Source organism: Amphibalanus amphitrite, unplaced genomic scaffold (genome assembly GCF_019059575.1).
Source record: "Amphibalanus amphitrite isolate SeventyFive unplaced genomic scaffold, NRLGWU_Aamphi_draft 000924F_arrow, whole genome shotgun sequence".
NCBI lineage: Eukaryota > Metazoa > Arthropoda > Thecostraca > Balanomorpha > Balanidae > Amphibalanus > Amphibalanus amphitrite.
This window is the reverse complement of record NW_024882418.1, coordinates 208,060-228,126: the sequence shown is the minus strand read 5'-3', so window position 1 is coordinate 228,126 and position 20,067 is coordinate 208,060. Positions and strand designations below refer to the sequence as shown.

At 51.6% G+C, this 20,067-nt stretch overlaps 1 protein-coding gene across 1 annotated transcript; it reads right to left on the bottom strand.

Annotated features, from left to right (window-relative positions):
• Window positions 1–886: 886 nt before the first annotated feature.
• Window positions 887–19,802, bottom strand: LOC122368117. The gene is made up of 12 exons (XM_043341764.1): window positions 19,653–19,802; window positions 19,090–19,197; window positions 18,466–18,621; window positions 17,937–18,117; window positions 17,141–17,394; window positions 16,810–16,927; window positions 16,414–16,510; window positions 3,960–4,017; window positions 3,291–3,644; window positions 2,855–3,030; window positions 2,083–2,272; window positions 887–1,887 (listed from the first exon to the last, which is right to left on the bottom strand). Exons 1-12 carry the CDS (start codon window positions 19,800–19,802, stop codon window positions 1,615–1,617), a joined length of 2,115 nt encoding a protein of 704 aa, XP_043197699.1. The 3' UTR covers window positions 887–1,614.
• Window positions 19,803–20,067: the final 265 nt, after the last annotated feature.

The window sequence follows — 20,067 nt, the reverse complement described above, 5'->3', positions numbered from 1 at the left end:
TGATGATCCAGTAGAAAGCACGGATTGTCTTTGAGGCGCCGTCCTCACTGAGAGGCGGGCGCAGATGGGGAGGGTCGATCAGCCACCCCCGAGCCGACTGGTCAGGCCTGCGGTCCTCGGGGGCAGCGAACTGGCAGTGAGCGGCACGGGCCCGAACGCCTTCCAGTTACAAAGCGTACAGCGTACACCAAACAGCCGCTAGAAAACGCACAGCGCACACGGCAACCACCAGAAAACGCACAGCGCACATATAATAGCCCGCCTCGAAGCTGCGGGTCTGTGACGGCGCACGGACGCCCGCCGGGCGACCACGTCCAAAGAGCGCCCGCCGGCGCCGGCCGCGGGGCGGTCAGTGCGGTAAAAAAGCTGCCGTCGACAGAGCAGCGGCCACTGGCCCCGTCACAGCCTCCGTGCGCTACCAGCAACAAGCGGGGGCCGCGACCTGGCGGGGCGGGACCTCAAACATTTACCGCTGCCTCAATACCCGAACTGGTCGGCGGGACAAAACACCGCACGGTCACGCACAATAAATAGAATATCAACAGAGTGGGAGGGGCGCGTCCTGGCACACGCGCACTACTACTACTGACGCGCTGTACAGCGGGCCCTCGGGAAGCTCGTATACACACACTCAGCGCCGCCACACCACGGGCCAGCGGCGCCGCGGCGCCGCCGCAGGATACAAATACAACACGAGCAGCGCCAATCGTCCCAGTGGACCCCATTTGTACAACAAATTGCAGCCGGTATCAGCTAACAGCCTCAAAAGCCAGACGTCGGCCGTAGTTAACATTACTCGGACCATAAAGCTTGTGTCGAGCGGGAGGTAAAACAGATCTGACGTTAAAATCAGATCATGATTTTTCATGCATCACCATAGGGTTAATTTAGGTCCGAAAGGCAAGGAGATAGTCCAAATGCTCCTACTACTAGTAAGTACTACGCTTTTCCAATTCATGAGGCAGGGAATCCGAAAGCTCTACCAAATACTACACTACCTCATGAAACACTCCAGGGACTACACAATTTTGGGGGCCGAAATAATCGCGTCAAGAACGGTTCATTCCATGTCACTACAAGACCAACGTTCACGTCAGCGGCGCCAGCGCGCTGCCACCAAACAGCCCGGAGGAAAACTGTACAGGGCGAGCTGCGCGAGCGAGCAGCTGCCCCAACGATCCTCTCACACAGCCTATGTCGAAACAATGAGTTGCGAAAACCGGCGAGCGAACATCAGATCGGCGTCCACACATGATGTCAAAATGTCGTTAAAAACCTACAGTAAAAATGGCATGTGATCAAAAACATCTTCTTGATGAACAGGGTGATATGGCAATTGGAAGGTCAAATCTCGCGCGCCCTGGAAAACCAGTTATTGTTGTGCGTGCGCACCGATGATTAAAAAACCACTATACAAAAGGGACATTTACAGTTACAACCGTTGAAATGCATCAGAGTGGTTGGCTCCGGCCCGGCCCGGGCCCCGGTCGCGGGGAGGTCGCTGTGGGGTCGCCAGCAGCCCGGGTCGCGGGGAGGTCGCTGTGGGGTCGCCGGCAGCCCGGCGGTACTGGCGGCTCGGCGCCGGCGCAGCGCTGGCGCGCCTCAGTCGTCTACTCACAGTCCGCCGGCCAGCTGTGTGTCACGCAGGGCCTCCGGCTCGCCGGGCCGGCAGTTGCCGCCCAGCTGCACCAGGTGGCTCCAGGGCGCGTGGCCGAGCCAGAGGCGCAGCTCGCCGGTGAACTGGCCCACCGTCTCCGGACAGAAGTAGATGGACATCTGGACGTAACGCTGCGACGGCGCCAGCAGGCGGCCCTCGGTCAGCTCGGTGGGCGTGCGCTCGTTGGGCCCCGAGACCACCTTGAACGGACCCGTCACGTGGTAGTCCACCTGCGGGGAGAGAACAGACAGAGCGGGGGTTAGCGGGCAGCGGCGGCCGACACAGCACTTATCGGATACGACAACTAGAACTGAACGGTGTGGTGACTACTTCACAATTCAGCTCTCCCGGTCATCTCTGTGACCCAGCCTGTAACGCACATAGTTGTTGAGTTATTCCATTAACAAAATAGCAGTTTTACTCACATCCAAGTCCTCGCAGGTCTTGTTGGTCACGTCCAGTTTGTGGCACATGGACCAGTGGTCGAAGTAGAAGCTTTGGCTGGAGACGTGCAGCGGCGTGGTCAGCAGGTCTGCCTCGTCTTCCCCGTCCTCGAGCACACTGCCGCGGCCAGAGACCCGTACTGGCACCGTGTACACCACCATCGGCTGGCCCCTGAGGACGGGTTAACACAGGTCAGTTATAACACCTCACACTGCCGCGGCCCGAGACCCGTACTGGCACCGTGTACACCACCATCGGCTGGCCCCTGAGGACGGGTTAACACAGGTCAGTTATAACACCTCACACTGCCGCGGCCCGAGACCCGTACTGGCACCGTGTACACCACCATCGACTGGCCCCTGAGGGACAGATGAACACTTCAGACTCGCACAGAGCACTGTCACAGGCACGATTAAATATGAACACCCGATGACCACTGGTCACCACAGAGCGTCGTTGAGACGTTATCGAGCGAATCGAACAAATGTTACCTTGCTACTAATCACCCTTACCCGGCCATCCATAACTGACCACCGGGGCCGGGCCGGAGCATGCCCAGGCTCATATCCAACCGCAGCATCGCAGCCCTTCCCGTCCGATCTCTATCCACCTCACGGTCGTCTGGCCGACTCAGGCGGCAGGCGCCCGTGGCACCGACCCACCCGCGCCATCCTCTCCACAGTACCAGCACCTACACAGGCTCCTCGGCCTGCAGTGCCCCCCCGTCCCAGTCCTCCTCACCCCAGCACTTACACAGGCTCCTTGGCCGGCTTGCAGAGCAGCTGGAAGTGCTGCGTCAGCTTCCCAGGGTACGGCGGGCTGAAGCGCACCTGCAGGGACACCGTCTGCCCAGGCGCCACCTCACCCTCCTTCGGACGGATCTTGAACACGTCGTACCCGCACTTCTTCATCTTGTCCGGGTGGGCGCCCTGTGACCGGACAGAAGACGTCACGTGGCGATCAGTTATTAGCGTCTAAGGCTATGCCTATGTTATCTTTTATCTTTCTTAAGGGCGCATAGAGAATTTCAGTCAACAAACTCCATTAAAAACCTACAGCTCGTGGAATCAAAGTCAGTCAAGTAACAAATATTCACGGACCGGTAACGAAGTCTCACAATCCTCCATTGCCCTGTCCCGCCTACACTACCCGACTGTCCCTGCCGTCGCAGGGCTGTCCCGCTGCGCACCTTGACCAGGTAGGGCACGCTGTAGCCGAGGATGTTCCAGGTGAGCACGTCGTCTCCCAGGTTGGTGAGCTGCAGGGCGGCCTCACTGGGCACGCCGAGCGCCGTGAGCGGGAACAGCAGGTGGTCGGTGGAGAGACGCAGCCGCGGCCGGCCGCTGTCTGTGGCCACCACCCGCTCGGCGCCCGGCCCGTCCGGCCACCAGTCCTCGTCCTCCGCGGCCGGCGCCGGCGGCGGGGGCGGCGGGGGCGGCGGCGGGGCCAGCGGCGGGCCGCGCTTCCTCGGACTGCTCTTGGTGCGGCTCGGAGAGGCCGACGGGCGCCGCGGGGAGCCGCCCGGCGCCGCGCTCGGACCCGCCTGGGAGCAGAGAGAAGCCGTCAGAACATGGGTGATTCAAGCAGAGGTGGGGCATGCACTGGCCGGGCGGCACAGCAGGGACGGGAGATGTGTGCATTTTGTGCCAAAATGTCTCACTCGCACAGAAACAACATCATAATTGCTCGAAGTAACAGAAATATCTCAGTGATGCGTCAATCAGTAGCACGATAATAAAGAAAAGTAATGTCAACTGCTAGACTGTAAAGAAGACTCGCCTGAGAGCTCTCTGCTTTCTGCAGATTATTGTTATACGAACTGAGACAGACTTACCGCGGCTCGCTGAGACAGACTTACCGCGGCTCGCTGAGGGCTGACGGGCGTGGAGCTACCCGCTCGACCCACGGTGACGGTGCTGCGAACGACGAGAGGCTCTCAGGAACACGACAAAATCACATTGCTCAGATCAATACAGTGGATTTATTAGAGAAACTCCAGCGTCAAATATGCATTGGAAGACAATTGTGAATAAAGTATTTCTCAATTGCATCAAGTAAAAACAGATACAATTGTGAATCGTTGATTCCCACACAGCAGGGCCTCGGCTAAGGAATTTTGACTACTGGGGCAAATGGTCGAAGTGTGTTAACTGCACCCTGCTGGGGGTGCCCCCCCCCCCTGCGTTTTTCCGTGGATATCTCAAAAACGGCGGAGCGGAGCGCCACACCTTATCATCCACCAATTCTACACATGTTGTAATAATTTCAGACCAAGGTCATCCAAGGTCAGGTCATCAGGTCACTTCAAGTAACCTCATAAAATGTTTCAATTTATGCCATAGCTACACCGAGTGACCGATCGCTTGAAACTTTCAGCGATTGATAAGGGCAACAGTTAGATCACTTCACGGATAGGCTTTTCAGGATCCAACCCGGCCTATATCTAACAATCATATCCGGGTCCACCCATTATCTGCCTCTCTTTGAATTTCAGAATCCGGCCCGCCCATGGCTAATATTTCAGCCAAACATCCAAAAAATATCCATAATAATCCGTTTCGCCATAAACTGGTTGTGGACTATCAAATTCACTGTAAGGGAATTTGATAAGGGATAGGGGATACGGGACCAGATAAGGGATCTGTAAGGGATAAGGGACCAGACAACCATATACCTCACAGACTATCATGGTTCACAAAGGCATGCTTCTAAATCACATGTACAGGTCACCGCTGAAGTAATGTGGGGTTATACTGTAATCGAACAAAACCTAGCACCAATCATTAACCCGCGCACCGACGGGGGGGGCGGATATCCGCCCCCCCTGAGGTTTTTCGCGAATAGCGGGAAAACCGCGGCGCGTAGCGCCGCGAAATTTGGTATGACTACTCCCTCATCAATTTTACACATGGTGTGCAAGTTTGAACCTCCTACCTTTCAAGGTCAGGTCACCAGGTCACTTTGAATGACCCAACCTCAAGTCACTTTTTTGCAACTTTGTCACCGTGCCAGAGCTACAGTAGATGTCGGAGGCCTTTGAAAGTCGCAGGATGTTATTAGGTCATTAGTAGCTACAATTTGTATATCTCGGAATTTTGATATCGGTGACCTAAGGTCAGGTCAATTTCGCGACCTCCCCATTATAAGTCAACGGGGGAAAAATCAACTCCCTGTTTTTACCACTAAAACGGGTCGGAATGGCCCCATATACCATACATGACTTCATATACGATCAACCTTCACTACCTTGAGGTCTGTTTTGCTGTTGGGCAGCTGTGAGGTCATGTGACGTCATCAAAGGTCACCAAAGGTTTTTGGCCAATAACTCCGTACAGGAACAAGATACAGCGGCGTGGATGGTCTCATTGTGTTCAGCTCGTCAAGACGCATCGAATGATATACATGATGACCTCGAGGTCACGTGACCTGAGGTCAACCTTTGACCTTGACCTTTTGAGGTCAACATATATATCATTCGATGCGGATTGACGAGAGGATCACGATGATGCCCTTAGTTTGTTCCTATCTTGACTAATTCGAAAGTTATTCGAGAAAAACTCTCCATATCTAGCGCCGCCATTTTGACTTTTTCGACCCCTGTGACGTCATCTTTGACCTGACCTGAAAATGACCTCAGTAAAAATTGTAGATCTTGACCGTGCGTATCCGATGCCGTTTACCGCTTGTCGCTATCTTGCTTCGTTCTCGAGATCTCAGGGGGGGGGGGCGGTCATCCGCCCCCCCCCCGTCGGTGCGAAGTTGGCGCAGACCCCCGTCGGTGCGCGGGTTAATGGTGAGGCCTATCATCAAAAGCGAGTATCGCACAGCTTCGTATTTCAGTTAGACAGCTTCCTCTAAGGTGTCACAATTCTATCTATCATAATATGCCCGCTATCATCGGAAAACGGGAATATCCACTTCTTCGGGGCACCCCGGAGTCCCGTCTCTGTGACCGCCACTGAGCAGCGAGTTGTAAACCTACGCATTGCGTACTACGACGTAGTAAGGAGACATTGCTGGACCCTCAAGTAGAGCGTAGCCATTGATAATCTAACAGCGGCGTCGACCGATAGGATCTCTCTCGACTTCCGAGAACGGTAGGGTCAGAGGTGGGGAGTGGTTGACCGCGGCCCGGGGCTACCGGCCAGCGCAGTGGGAGGGGCTCGGGTGGCGATAGGCTGACAGGGACACCAGCCGCAGGGCAAGTGAGCTTTGACCCCAGGTGCGCGGAGGGATCCTGCCCTTTTGGAACCGGAATAGCCGCCGAGCGCTTCACAACACGAGACCTCTGACTAGTGATGTAAATTTCTCAGAACTTAGCCCGCGCCGGGCCGGTGCTCCGCGACTTCCGCGCCGGGCCGGAGAGGGGTTGTCTGAACACCCCCTTTCTAACTCGGCTCCTGGGCCACGTAGCGACACGCGGTAAGCGGCATTCGAAAGAACGTCAAAAATAAAGATGAAAACACTTGTCATTTTCTAGGTCAGGTCAAACGTCAGGTCACCAGAGGTCACCAAAGGTAGAATGTTGGCTATTTCAACATTTTGGAAACTGCCAAGGGCTAACTCGGGAACCGATAGAGCTACAGCGCCGCGGAAAAACGCAATCGATAGCTCTTTTACAGGCCTTTCTGTAGGGTGCTCTCCGATTGGACCTTAGGTTAACGGTTTAGCCTCCAGAGGGCACAAACTCCAAAAATAGACGCTTGTTTTTTACGAAAAGTGTTTTTCGGCAATAACTTTTGACTCAACAGAGCCACGACACGAATTTTTCCAGCATCGTGTTCCTCTCGTAGAGAAGCGTCGAATGAACTATAATTTGACCTTGAAAGGTCAACTTGAAAATTTGACCTCAGTCAAGGTCATGACCTGACCAGAAAAGGTCATGTTGCATAACAGTCGATCCGCATCGTCGAGCCGAACACATCTAAGGTGTTTTCATCGCTCTAGCATGCTTCTTTTAGAAGTTATTAGCGAAAAACTGTTAGATACCATTCTTGACCTGAGATGACCGCCAAGACATAACGAGGGGTCACAGGTGCCATTTTCCGGTTCAGTGTGTCAATTTTACCTGCATCCCGATGTCTGAGAGTGTCTAGAATGGTGTTCATGCAAAACAGACGTGTTTCAATTTTCTCCCATTGACTTATAATGGAGAGGCGGCAAAATTGACCTGACCATAGGTCACCGATATCAAAATTCCTAAATATACGTTTATAGATACTGTTACTCTTATCAATCGCTGGAAGTTTCAAGGCAATCGTTCAATCTGTGTAGCTACTAGCTAAGCTATGACGAGCATTCTATTTTTTTTCTGAGGTGAGGTTACTTGGCGTGACCTGGTGACCTGACCTTAAGTAACTTGGGTATGAAATTTTCACAACATGTGCGGAATAGATGCACGAATAGGTGTGGCAAAAACGTCGGCGCTCCGCGCCGCCGTTTTTGAGATATCTGCGAAAAACGGCAAGGGGGTGTTCAAACACCCCCCGGCCCGGCGCGGGTTAAACTGAAACAAAAATACATACCGACTTAATGCATGTAAAGTACCCAAACTATTAGGTCGACTATTCTTAATCCAAAAACTTTTGATAGAAAATAAATTACGCATCATTAAACCTAACGTCCCGACAAAAAATTACTTCGAAGCTTCTTTTTTATGTTCCCATAAACCGTGTGCTCAAACCCAATTCTTCCAGCAGGGTGCTTGTTGACGAGCTATAGTTCTGTCTTTGACAGGCATTAACTAAACAAGTAATACACCTTTTTACGCCCAATTTAGGCGGAAGTGCACACATTTCATTAATAGTGCAGGTGATTTCGATGGTTCGGCAGAGTGCCTTCATATATTGAATTGCGGCACGATATTCGTCATTGTGCACCCCACTCCGTCATAGTGCAGTTAAAAGTGGCCCAGGTTCAGACATATTGGACTTAGTGCAAATAATAATTCGTCAGGTTAATTCAATTTCGACATACGGCATGTGCTTACGGCAACGTTCAAATAAATCCAGCACGGTATAAATAAGCGATTATGTAAACAAATCTCACCTTCCTACGCAACTTAAGCCCTCAGCAAAGCTCTGGAGCTAATGAAGAATGTGGGATGTCACGTGAACGTGAAATGCGCTACACCTTTTTACGGCCAAATATAGAAATAGTGCACACAGTTCAGTATAATAGTGCAACCGATTTCGACAGTTCGGCATAGTGCACCTCTAGTTCGGCCAAGTGCATGATATTCGGTAATAGTGCACACGTTTCAAATGAAGAGCAATCAATTTAGAAGATGGTGCGTTCAAATTCAATGAGCCGTAGGTTCAATTTCGTCATAGTGCACGGTTTCGTCATGTGGCCTGATAGTCGGCGTCCAGCAAAGCGATTTAGGCGATGTTCAAGTGAATTCGCTGCTGGATTGGGAAAATATTTTTGAAAGCCCCTATCTGCCTGTCAAGAGTAGCGTGAATCTTTGTCAAAAACCTGCTCAAATGCAGTTTCAGCTCTCAGGAATTAACTTATCATTAGTCTCGCTCTAAGAACTCGGTGACACGGTCGAGTGGCGGTCACGTGGCATTCAGGGCTTCTGAATCGGGTGCATAACTTCGTTGCTGGTTCAAAAAGATCAGAAATGCTATGGATTCTTGTTATCGCCTTTCAGCATCATGGCGAATTTGATTGAACAAAGCCGAAAAAATATTGCTCATGCCGAATATATAAGCACCCGACGAATTATGTGCACTATGTCTTATATGATTGGAGCTAAGGCACCCAGATGAAACATTAAATACCCTCTACCTTTTGCATCCAGAGCAGTGCAGCTGGCTACTTGACTTTTTTGCGTTGCTGACTGACTACGAGTGTCATTGGAGGCTCAGGTAGCGTGAAATGTCAAATTAAAATTGGTATTACTTATTTATGCAATGCCGTGTTACTGAACAGTGCCTAAATTACATGCGGGACCCCGAAATTGAAACGATCTGACGAATAATGTGCGATATGTCTAATATGCCTGAACCTGGGTCACTTTAAACCTGCACTATGACGAAATGGCTGCAATATGGCGAATATCGTGCCGCGATTCAATATATCAATGCACTATGCCGTGCTGTCGAAATCGCCTGCACTATTTTTGAAATGTGTGCACTGCCGCCTAAATTGGGCCTTTTCATTGCATTCATTAAAATCTCGTTAATTTTTATTAGCATTAAAATTTCAATAATTTAGTAAAATTTCATTAGCAGGTTGTTTGAACGGCACCCCGCTACACTTGACGAACAGCAAGAGCGTTGTCAAAAATATTTTCTAGATGGGGCACCGAATTCGCTTGAAGGTTAACTAAATTGCTTTGCGGTACGCCGAATACCAATGCATATGACGAAGCAATGCACTCTGGCGAAACTGAAATCGCAACTACTGAAAATGAATGCATTCTCTTTTAAATTGCTTGCACTGTTTCGGAGCCGTGTGCACTATTACTGAATTTCATGCACTCGGCCTAAGAAGCGGTGCACTATGCCGAACTGTCGAAATGGTTGCACTATTTCTGAACTGTGTGCACTATTTCTATATTTGGCCGTAAAAAGGTGTATACCGGGGCAAATCATCAGCCGTGCCGGGCCTGAATTGCAAAATACGGCCCCGACTCCTGCGCAGAGAAATTTGTCCCTGCTCGGGAAACATAAAAGCTGACGGACAATTCGTGCTCGTAAATATTTAAGACGTCTTTTCATCGTGTGACATCACGCTGGTGCACATAGCTGAATCAGTATAACAACATGTATAACTCTCGCCGGACCTGCTGGTTTTCTACACACAACCTATCGGTCTAGGGGATGGGTGGGTGCGACCCCCTAGCTGTTTCGCCTCAAATTGAGCTAAATCTTCGAGGACAACGAGTTTGTGTACCGTTGCAATTTGCAACAGCTAATGCCTAATTTTAAGGTCTTTGGTCAGTCAGTGACCTCTGGGGTCAGGTCAAGTGCCCCAGGGTACGGTTTAGATTTTGGTGAATAACTTCGCAAAAAACGGCCGCAGAGCCGCGATTTTGGCAGCATCGTGTTCGCCTCGCTCAGGCGCGTCGAATGATATACTTTTTGTTCGTGTCAGGTCAACTTAGGGTGTTGACCTCAGGTCAAGGTCAGGTCAGCACCCCCAGGTCACGAAGTTGGTCGAAAGAGGTCATGTCGCATATCATTCGATTCGGCAGGTCTTTCGGAGTCCATTGGTGGCTTTCTCGACTCGCTAGCTCAATTTGATCGGGAGTTATTGACGAAAAACTAATATGACCTTGATGACGTCATAAATGACGTCACGCAAGGTCAACATTGCAAAAGTGACGCATCTAACCTTGCAAGGAGTGCATCAAATCACGATTCTGTGTGCTTGAGATAGTTGGAGATCGTTCCCGGCGCCAGAATAGCAGTTTGAATTTTTCCCCATTGACTTATAATGGTGAGGTCACGAAAATGACCTGACCTCATATGACCTTTAGGAAAAATCCGAGATATACAAGTTGTGAGACTCATAATGGATCCTAGATCCTGCAAGTTTCATTTCCCTGTGACATCTCCTCTGGCAGTGAGGGCGTTGCGAAGTTGCGACATCTGAAGACCGTGCAGAGGTTCACTTATGACGTCATAGGTCAGTGACCTGACCTGGCCCAAAAATGCGGTTGGTGTCAAAAGATGCGGCTTGGATCAAAGGTCAGGTATGCCAAGTTTCAGCTCTCTATGGCCAGCGTGTTCGGAGCTACCGCGAAAAAACCCTATGGGGGGGGGGGCGGCACCCGCCCCCCCTCGGCCGGCGAGGGTTAAGTATGGAAATACTTTTCGATGCCTGCAACTATACTCATAGAAAAGATGTATGTTAAGTTGTGGCCAAAACGCTAGCGCATAGCACCGCCGCTGCTAAGATAAAGATATTCGTGGAAAACACCAGTGCTTTCATCGAGGCGGCGTCGTTGTGACGCAGCAAAATGCGATATTGACACCGCTTCTCCGAGATGCACCGATAGCGCTGTAGCCTTCTCAAATAATTTGAACGACATACCCCTGTTGTTTAGCCACCATTTCGTTCCACCTCCCTAGAGACGAGTGGTGGGTATACGGCGGAGCAGTATGCCCGCCTGGCACAGGCTGCTCAGAGCCATGACGCTGCACCGACCCGGAGGCGTTTGGCGCGGCTGACCCCAGTGACCTCGCTCCGCGACCCGACTCTCGGTCACGCCACAACCGAGCGGCGCTAGCCTCGACGCAGGGGCACCTGGCTTCATTCATGCTTTCTACAAGAGCGGTGATTGGTTCGCTGCGGACTTCCCACATCCGTTCTAGTGTGCAAAATTTGGGATCCAATCCTATCCAGTGGCCATGGATTTATCATGGATAACGGAGCTATCCGGTCCATGAAGTGCTCTAGCAAGTAGCAACATTATGTACAAAATGTATATCTCGGAATTTTCATATCGGTGACCTCAGGCCAATTTTGCTACCTCTGTATTATAAGTCAATGGGAGAAAATTCAAAACCGCCTCTCTTGGACGAAAGTCATTCTAAACACTCTCAAACACAGAATAACAAGTAACTTTGACACACTGAACATGAAAATGGCATCCGTGACCCGTGACCCCTAGGTCATCTCAGGGCACAAATGGCATCTAAAAGTTTTTCGTGACTAACTTTTGAAAGAGGCATGCTAGAGCGATTAAAACGCCTTATATGTGCTCAGGTCGACGATACGGATCCACTGATATGCAACATGACAATTTCCGGTCAGATCATGACCTTGACCTGAGGTCAAATTTTCAAATTGACCTTTCAAGATCAAATTATAGTTCATTCGATGCGTCTTGACGAGAGGAACACGATGTTGGTAAAAGAAGGCTCGTGCAAGGCTTGAGTCAAACGATATCGCAGAAAATAATGTTCCCGAAAAATTCGTCTATTTTGGAAGTTTCTGCCCCCTGCAGGCAAAACCGTTGACGTTAGGTCAAATCTAAGAAAAATGCCCAGAAAGTACGCTGATATGGCTATCAAATGCGCTTATCCGCAGCGCTGTAGCTCTATTGGCTCCCGAGTCATGCGTCGGCATCTTGCAAATTGTCGATATTCGACCTGAAAATCGGCGAAATGTGGCCTTCAATGACCCCCATGACCTGGCCTTTGACCTGACCAAAAAGGTGGCCGAAGTAGTTTCATCATTATTTTTGACGCTCTTTCGAACGAATGGCAGCTTATGGATTATGGGGGTGCAAAAACATATGCTTGGCAAATGGCAATGCACGCCTATGTTTTTGGCTGGTAATTGAGGGTGCAGCTGCACACCATGCACCCTCTCTTCCGCCGCCCCTGATTTCTTGCCACAAACGTCTTCAACCGCTTCCGAGTGAAATAATGTACGTTTATATTAAAGGTAGTGTGCCACCTTTGAAAGATTTCCCATTTTATTTTTCCTAGGATAAAAAGCTTCTGTTTTTACCTAATATCGCAAAAAAAAAATCAACAATGGGCCTGGAATAGTGCCTTTTTCGCCTAAAAGTTTATCGGTTTTCCGATATGTATAACAACTGTAGTGGGCTCACCTGCAAATAGGCGTCGGCAACAATCGCGAATGCGGCGCACATGTGACAATAAGCAAAGGTCATTATTACGGAGCGAGCGAAGCGAGCGGAGTCTCATACTGAATTAAGGGAAACTCCCGGCCGGCCGTGGGGACGCTCTTCAAAAGCTAATATCTTAGGAACGGGACATCCGATTGACAAGCGGTCTTCTTTACTGAATGTCACTTGGTCGTAAAAGTTCTGTGGTGTGATGGCCACCATGCGTTCTTGCCAACCACCGCACGTGGCGCGTGGTAAAGTTGGACATTTTTTAAGAACCCCCAAAATTGCAACCTCAATAACGGCACAACGGTTGGGCCGATTGAATTGAAACTCGGTACACAGTTAGGTCTCCATCAGATAATTCATCTGCATGTGTTAAGGTTGGGGTGCTACAGCACGTGCGCACGTGCAGGGGGCGCTCCCAGATCTCGAGAACGGCTGGGCCGATTGCGCTCAAATTTGGTACACGGTTGGGGACCAGTTAGTAGGGTGCCGTGCAAAAGTCAGTTTGGACCCCGCTTGCACGTGCGCACGTGCAGTGTGCCGCTTCCAGATCTCGAGAACGGCTAGGCCGATTGCACTGAAATTTGGCACATCGCTAAAGACCGGTTAGTAGGGTGCAGTGCACAAGTTAGTTGGAGGTACCCCCTCGCAATTTCGCACGTGCAAGGCCCATCCTCTCGCTCGCTCCGTTGGTCGCCCAAAAGGCGTTTTACTGGTAGAGTTACGACGTACGGGAATGAGTTATCAGCTGTCTAATCGTAGACAACACAATGTCGAGCCTTAAACTGTAAGCCTGTATTGGTATTGTTTCTTTTATTTGGCTGTCGAACATTATTTATGGTTTGAAATATGATTTTATGTAAAATAATTGATATGAAAAAGCCGTCTCTTAAGTTATGACCCCATTTCACCACACGCAAGTGGCAGAAATGACAATGATCAGCTGACGCATTTTTCTTGGCCGAAGTCAGAGCGCGCGGCCCGACGCACCACCACCGCACCACAAAGTATGAGCAGAAGCCGAGCCCAAAGCCAGGGCCCCGGTAACGTGAGGTAGCCGAGTCGGGGCAGCGTGCGCTGACCCAAGCCGGGGCCGCAGCTTTGGGCGCGGTCTACCGCATCCCCGCGGGCAGCCCCGGGCTATCACATGACACCGGGAGGACGCGCGGCCCCGGCTTGGGTCAGCGTACGCTGCCCCGACTCGGCTACCTCACGTTACCGGGGCCCTGGCTTTGGGCGCGGTCTACCGCACCACCTAACAGGCGTGTTCGAAACCGCAGGAGATGATGATGAACGGGTTTATCGAAACTTGATTGGATGAGCATATCGGTAATAGCGATTTCAGTGTGTGCATTTATTGTTCATAGTGGTGTGAAATGTGGTTGGGGTACGACCGACAACCCGTCGGGGCGAATTTCGCACTGGGGTACTCAAAATTTGAAGAATTTAAGACGTTTCCATGAGTTTTGAAGGTATGGATAAGTTCTAAAAATCCAGTTCTCCTTATCTGGGCCATTAACTCCATACGGTCCAGGAAAGCTGGCACACTACCTTTAAGGTATTATCATTTTGTGGAGGCTGGACAATGCCTGACCACTCACGGTTCCCTCCAGTGCACGCCAAGGGTTTTGAATTTGACAAAAGCTGTGCTCATACGGGATGGTTTTATCAGGGTATAATGGGATGATTTTCGAAAAAATAAAATATTTCATCGAGCGCTTTTCAAATGCGAGCTTGGGAACCAAAATATAGCAAAATTACAAAATAAAATAGATTTTTCGCGAGGAAAATTGAACGTTTTGCATCATTTAGTCGTCTTTTAGAAGTGCCAGAATGGTCCTGTATATCTCCAATTTATGCTGAGAGCCTTACGGTTAACTCTCGCCCATGTAGGGGGGGGGGGGTTGGTGCAACCCCCCTGAGGTTTTTCTTGGCTACATGCCGAACCGTTTCAGATAGCCTGCTCAGATTTTCAGTACCCTCTGGGGCATCCTTTGCGCAACTTTTGGTATTTTTTGTCAGGGTCATGTCAGGTCACGGAGTTATGACGTCATAAAAGGAACAACCTCCGGCCAGATTTACGCTAAATTGGAGATTGCTTCACATTGGTATAAATGCCGACTGACCTGACAAACTGATGGATTGTTTTCGAATCACAACTGGCTGATTTGACATTGGCACAATGTCCGTTGACATTTTGAAGGTTACTAAAGGTCAAGGTAAGGTCAGTGACCTCGGTTGACCTGTAATGACTTCTTGCACTTGTATGCCTTTTCGGGGTAGGTATTTTGATGCCCTGAATTCGAATTTGCTATCCATTTCAGGCATCGTCGGTTGTTTCTTGTAGTTCATTTTGGGTCAGGGTCAGGTCAGTGACGTCACACGCCTGACGTGACCCAATGCACAAATGACCTTGCAGACTTCCGATGCTCCCAACGCATCATTTTTAGAGTTATGACATCGAAATACACACCAAACACTAAAAACCGAACCCGTAACTTCAGTCACTTGACCTGACCTCAGACGCTACCGGTTAGCCTGAGACCTTAAAATCGGGTACCAATCGCTGCGACTTGTAACGGCACACACGCTCGTTTTTTCCGCGAGGCTCTAGCTCTATTAGAAGCGAAACGGCGTGCTGGGGTCGTATCAACCCCTCCGAAACCCATTTTGTTTGCGGGAAAATGAGGAACTTATAGAAAGAACACCTTTCTAATTTTTTGCATGTCGATTTGCAATGACATGAAGTTTATTTTGAAAAAATAAAAATGCGAAAAATTTTGGTCCCAAAAGTCATTAGAGGCAAATGAAAAAAGATTAAGGTTTTTGCTCAACAATGAAAATTTTTCTTTGGAATTTTTAAATTGTAATATTAATTTTTGATTCATCGCAAGCTTAGTGTTGTTTACTGTTTGTTGGTTGCTTAACCCGTTCTTTAGTTATAGGCCATCAAACTCACCGTTACAAACCGAAGTTAAAAAAATGTAATGCAATATAACTAAAAAAGTTTTGATCTGAGAACTCTGATATTTTGCCAGGCGTCTTTGGGGCCTATGATTACCCCTAGGACCGATTTTCATTAAAATCTGAAAGATGAGGGTGACGGGCCTGGTACGATCTATCGTGGAATGTCCCAGCTGTTCTGGACTGATCCCGACTAATCCCGACTGATCTCGGCTGTTCCCTTCCTTCCCTGGATGACATGTAACGTACCCGTTTCTCACACCGTGACAAGCCCCGGCCGGCCTCCCGTACCGTGCGCGGCCTGCCCGGCCCCTGGCTCCTCTACCGCATTTACCGTATCTCACCTGATTCAGCGAACTCACTTTTTGTTGAGATCTCGAAACTCGAAAAGCGCTCGATGAAATATTTTAATTTTTTCGAAAATCATCCCATTATACCCTGATAAAACCATCCCGTATGAGCACAGCTTTTGTCAAATTCAAAACCCTTGGCGTGTACTGGAGGGACCCATTGGGGCATTCCTGGACTCTACTGGGGCATATGTTAGCCGAGGCCCTGCCACACAGGCCTCGCAAAAGACCGGAGTCGTTATCTTTTACAACGTTTTACAAAAGTGAGGCAGAACTCCTTCGAACATTTCCGTGACTGTAGCAGTTGTCTACCCGCCCCAGCTGTGACGAGCCAGATACGCGCGCTCCCCGTCTGCAGCCCAAACCTCCCGTCCATCTTGACCCCGGAGTGAGTAACTCACCGGGGCACAGCGGCCGGCTGCAGCTCCTGAAGGTTACCGCAGCCGGACGGACCGGCCACCGCCGCCGCCGCCGCCGCTCCGCCGGCCCCATCCGGGTCTGTCCGCACACCAACACAGTCGCGCGTCAGACACAGCGCTTATAGGAATCAGAACCGGGAACGGATTACACATGGTATTGGTGTTTATCTAACTTACACGTCGAACAGTCTTATACTCGTATGGTGTCATGCACGGAGTACGTAATATTATAATAAAATTGTCTATTTGCAGATTACATTCGTAATGTTCTGTTATCAATGGCAAACATTTCTGCGAACTGTAATATCTGCACAGCAAGACGTGGCAAAAATCATGGCATGCCTGAACCCAGGAGCCCGAGCGCCTGACGGTACTCACAGAGGAGCGGCAGCTTGGTCTGTCTCATGTTGCTGAAGAAGACGTCCTCCAGCTTGTTCGGAGGGATGCCGAGCGGCACGTCCGAGCACAGGTCCTGCAGCTCTCCATCAAACGTTTCCTAAAGAACAACAGTCGATCAATCACCACGTAGAAATCGCAATCAATGCCACACAGCGGCGCTTACGGCGGCTTGCCCACACCATATGTCGTACAACGGCAGCGCAACGGCAGAGAACCTCCCTAGCTTCGTGGCCCGACCCGCTATGTCCTCTTTGCTCCACCCAACCACCGGGAACCCACCAGGAGCTTTGTGAGCCGTCGGGACACTGACCTGGAAGTCAGTGAGCTGGAGGAAGCCGCGCGGCCGCTGCAGCGCCGGCGCGCCCGTCGGCCAGGCGTGGCGCAGCTCGCGGCGCAGCACCTCGTCCCCGCAGAGCACGGAGACGGCCAGGCCGGCGGCGGCGGCGGTCGGCTGGCTCGGCGGCACGGCCACGGTCAGCTGCTGGGTCTCCCCGGCGGCCACCACACAGCGCGCCGGCAGCGCGGTGGCCGCACCGTCCGGCACGCGCTCCCGGCACGTCGAGTCTGCGGCGGGCGAGGGGGATAGATCAGTCAGCGACGCGCGACTCGTGAACCGTCTGCGAGCACCCCCGTCAGACGGGACAGCAGTGATGAGTCTTTCCAAACGATAAAAGCGGCTGATCACAACAGAGTTTAGCCTTCGATACCCACAATATCATAGTCACCCATGTCATAATTACGACATAATTACGACCCAGGTCATAATTACGAAGTTCCGCGGAGCCGGCCACCGAGCTACGCAGTATCGCACTTAAAGCCTACCCGGCGCCCACAGTCCGCCATCTCATCTCCCATTGATAGTTAATGCACTCATCAGCCCACTCAGCACCCACCGACCCCCTCTCCACAAATCACTGCTCAGCCTCAGCAGTCAGCACCCACCGACCCCCTCTCCCCAAATCACTGCTCAGTCCACTCAGCACCCACCGACCCCCTCTCCACAAATCACTGCTCAGCCTCAGCACCCACCGACCCCCTCTCCCCAAATCACGGTTCCCATATCCTCCGCCCCTGCCCCCACCCCGGCCCCCGCTCCCCATACCCACCTGTGCAGACGAACAGGCGGACGTAGGCGGCGCGCGGTCCGCGGTTGGAGACCATCAGGCCGGCCAGCAGCGAGCCGTCGGGTGCCGTCATGTTGAGCAGCAGCGTCAGGCCGGCCGTCGGCTGGCGGGTGTTCAGACACACCTGGATGTTGGCGGCGCCGCCATAGCCGCACAGCGGGATCTGAGAACACGGCGCACAGAGGGGACTGTCGGTCGAAATGGAGTCCAGACAAACAATTTACATCAAGAAGACGGCAATTACTATATCCAGCCAGACCTTATTCTTGACTCTCGAGACAATTAGTATGCACAGAGTACCAACAAGACCGAAATGATAGAACAAGTACCTAACCAATTCTGAACCTATCGACAACAAGCATGTACGGAAATCGGCCGTCTATCAAACAAACGTTTGCAAATGTGTCAGTGGAATGTGCCCAATGCCTAGACTCACCACGGCGGCGAGTCCTGTCGGCTGGGCGGCCTGTGAGGATTTGTGTAAGTGTATAGCACAGTGCGTGCCACTCACCACGGCGGCGAGTCCTGTCGGCTGGGCGGCCTTGCGCACCAGCACAGAGTCCCGGTAACAGTCGGCGGCAGGCGGGGCGAACAGTACCGGTACGCGCCTCTCGGTGGCCGGCGGCAGCGTCAGCTCCAGGGCCCGGCCCGGCTGGTCGCCCTGAAACTGCCGGGGCGCGGGGAGGCACCGGTCACACCTGGGTCCGGGTGGCACTCCTGACTCGAGCGCCGATCGGTCGTCGTTTTTAATCAGCATGCCGATTGCTGAATGCTGGTGATTCCTGGCCTTTCAATGGTAAAATAGACTATGAGTTGCGGTGTTCACCAGTGAGAGGCCGAGATACATCAGTAAGTCAGCTCCACAGCAGACCGAGGCTCGATAGTACGGTGATAGGTCAATGTTTGAACACTTTACCTCTGGATTTGTGCACAGTTGGCGAGCGAAAGGCCATTATTTTTCAACATCTCGTTATTTCTACTTTATTGACGATAAACCTCCTGCCAGCTCCCTCTAGCTCGGACCTTCTGTCCATGCATTGCAAAAAGCACACCACCCCGAGCCCGAGCAGTTCTCCCACAAAGGGTTTGGAACACTGAGCCGTCGGCGGCCTCTCCTTTCCTCCTGCCCACCCACCTGGAACACCGAGCCGTCGGCGATCTCCCGGTCTCCCACCAGAGGCCCACCCACCTGGAACACCGAGCCGTTGGCGATCTCCCGGTCTCCCACCAGAGGCCCACCCACCTGGAACACCGAGCCGTCTGCATCTCCCAGTCTCCCACCAGACCAGTGTTCTAAAATTGGATATTGGTTGGGTGTGCCGATGAAGAAAAAAAATCTTAGGATGAAAAAAAAGAAAGTAAATAACTGCAGTATTTTTGCAAAATGGTTTAATGCCAATTTTTATGCTAACTGATAAACCAGGATTTCATGTCAGGATCTTGACAGGGTGTGGAACAAAAGGATGTGGGTGCATCAACTGTCAAGTGACAAGTGAACTGGCTGTTGGGAATACATGAAACTCTTTTCAGAGATGAAGTAAAGTTGGTCATTCATATTTTAGAGATGAAAATATTTTCCCCATTAGGTGTGATTTGCCACCAAAAAGGCTGAAAAATGAAACACTGCCAGAGGCCCACCCGCCTGGAACACCGTACCGTCGGCGATCTCCCCTCTCCTTCTGCCTACCCAGTACCCACCTGGAACACCGAGCCGTCGGCGATCTTCCGGTCTCCCACCAGAGGCCCACCCACCTGGAACACCGAGCCGTCGGCGATCTCTCGGTCTCCTACCATAGGCCCACCCACCTGGAACACCGAGCCGTCGGCGATCTCTCGGTCTCCTACCATAGGCCCACCCACCTGGAACACCGTACCGTCGGCGATCTCCCCTCTCCTTCTGCCTACCCAGTACCCACCTGGAACACCGAGCCGTCGGCGATCTCCCGGTCTCCCACCAGAGGCCCACCCACCTGGAACACCGAGCCGTCGGCGATCTCCCGGTCTCCCACCAGAGGCCCACCCACCTGGAACACCGAGCCGTCGGCGATCTCTAGCGCGACGCTCAGCGTCTCGGAGTCGGAGTTGTTGCGGAGGCTGAGCGGCCGCGAGTCGC

Coding starts and splice junctions, on each gene's coding strand:
- LOC122368117 (XM_043341764.1), bottom strand. CDS start 19,802: ATGGTAGGAGACCGAGAGATCGCCGACGGCTCGGTGTTCCAGGTGGGT. Junction 16,511..16,809: donor GACCAAGCTGCCGCTCCTCT/GTGAGTACCGTC, acceptor GTGTGCGGACAG/ACCCGGATGGGGCCGGCGGA. Junction 3,645..3,959: donor TCAGCCCTCAGCGAGCCGCG/GTAAGTCTGTCT, acceptor CTCTGCTCCCAG/GCGGGTCCGAGCGCGGCGCC.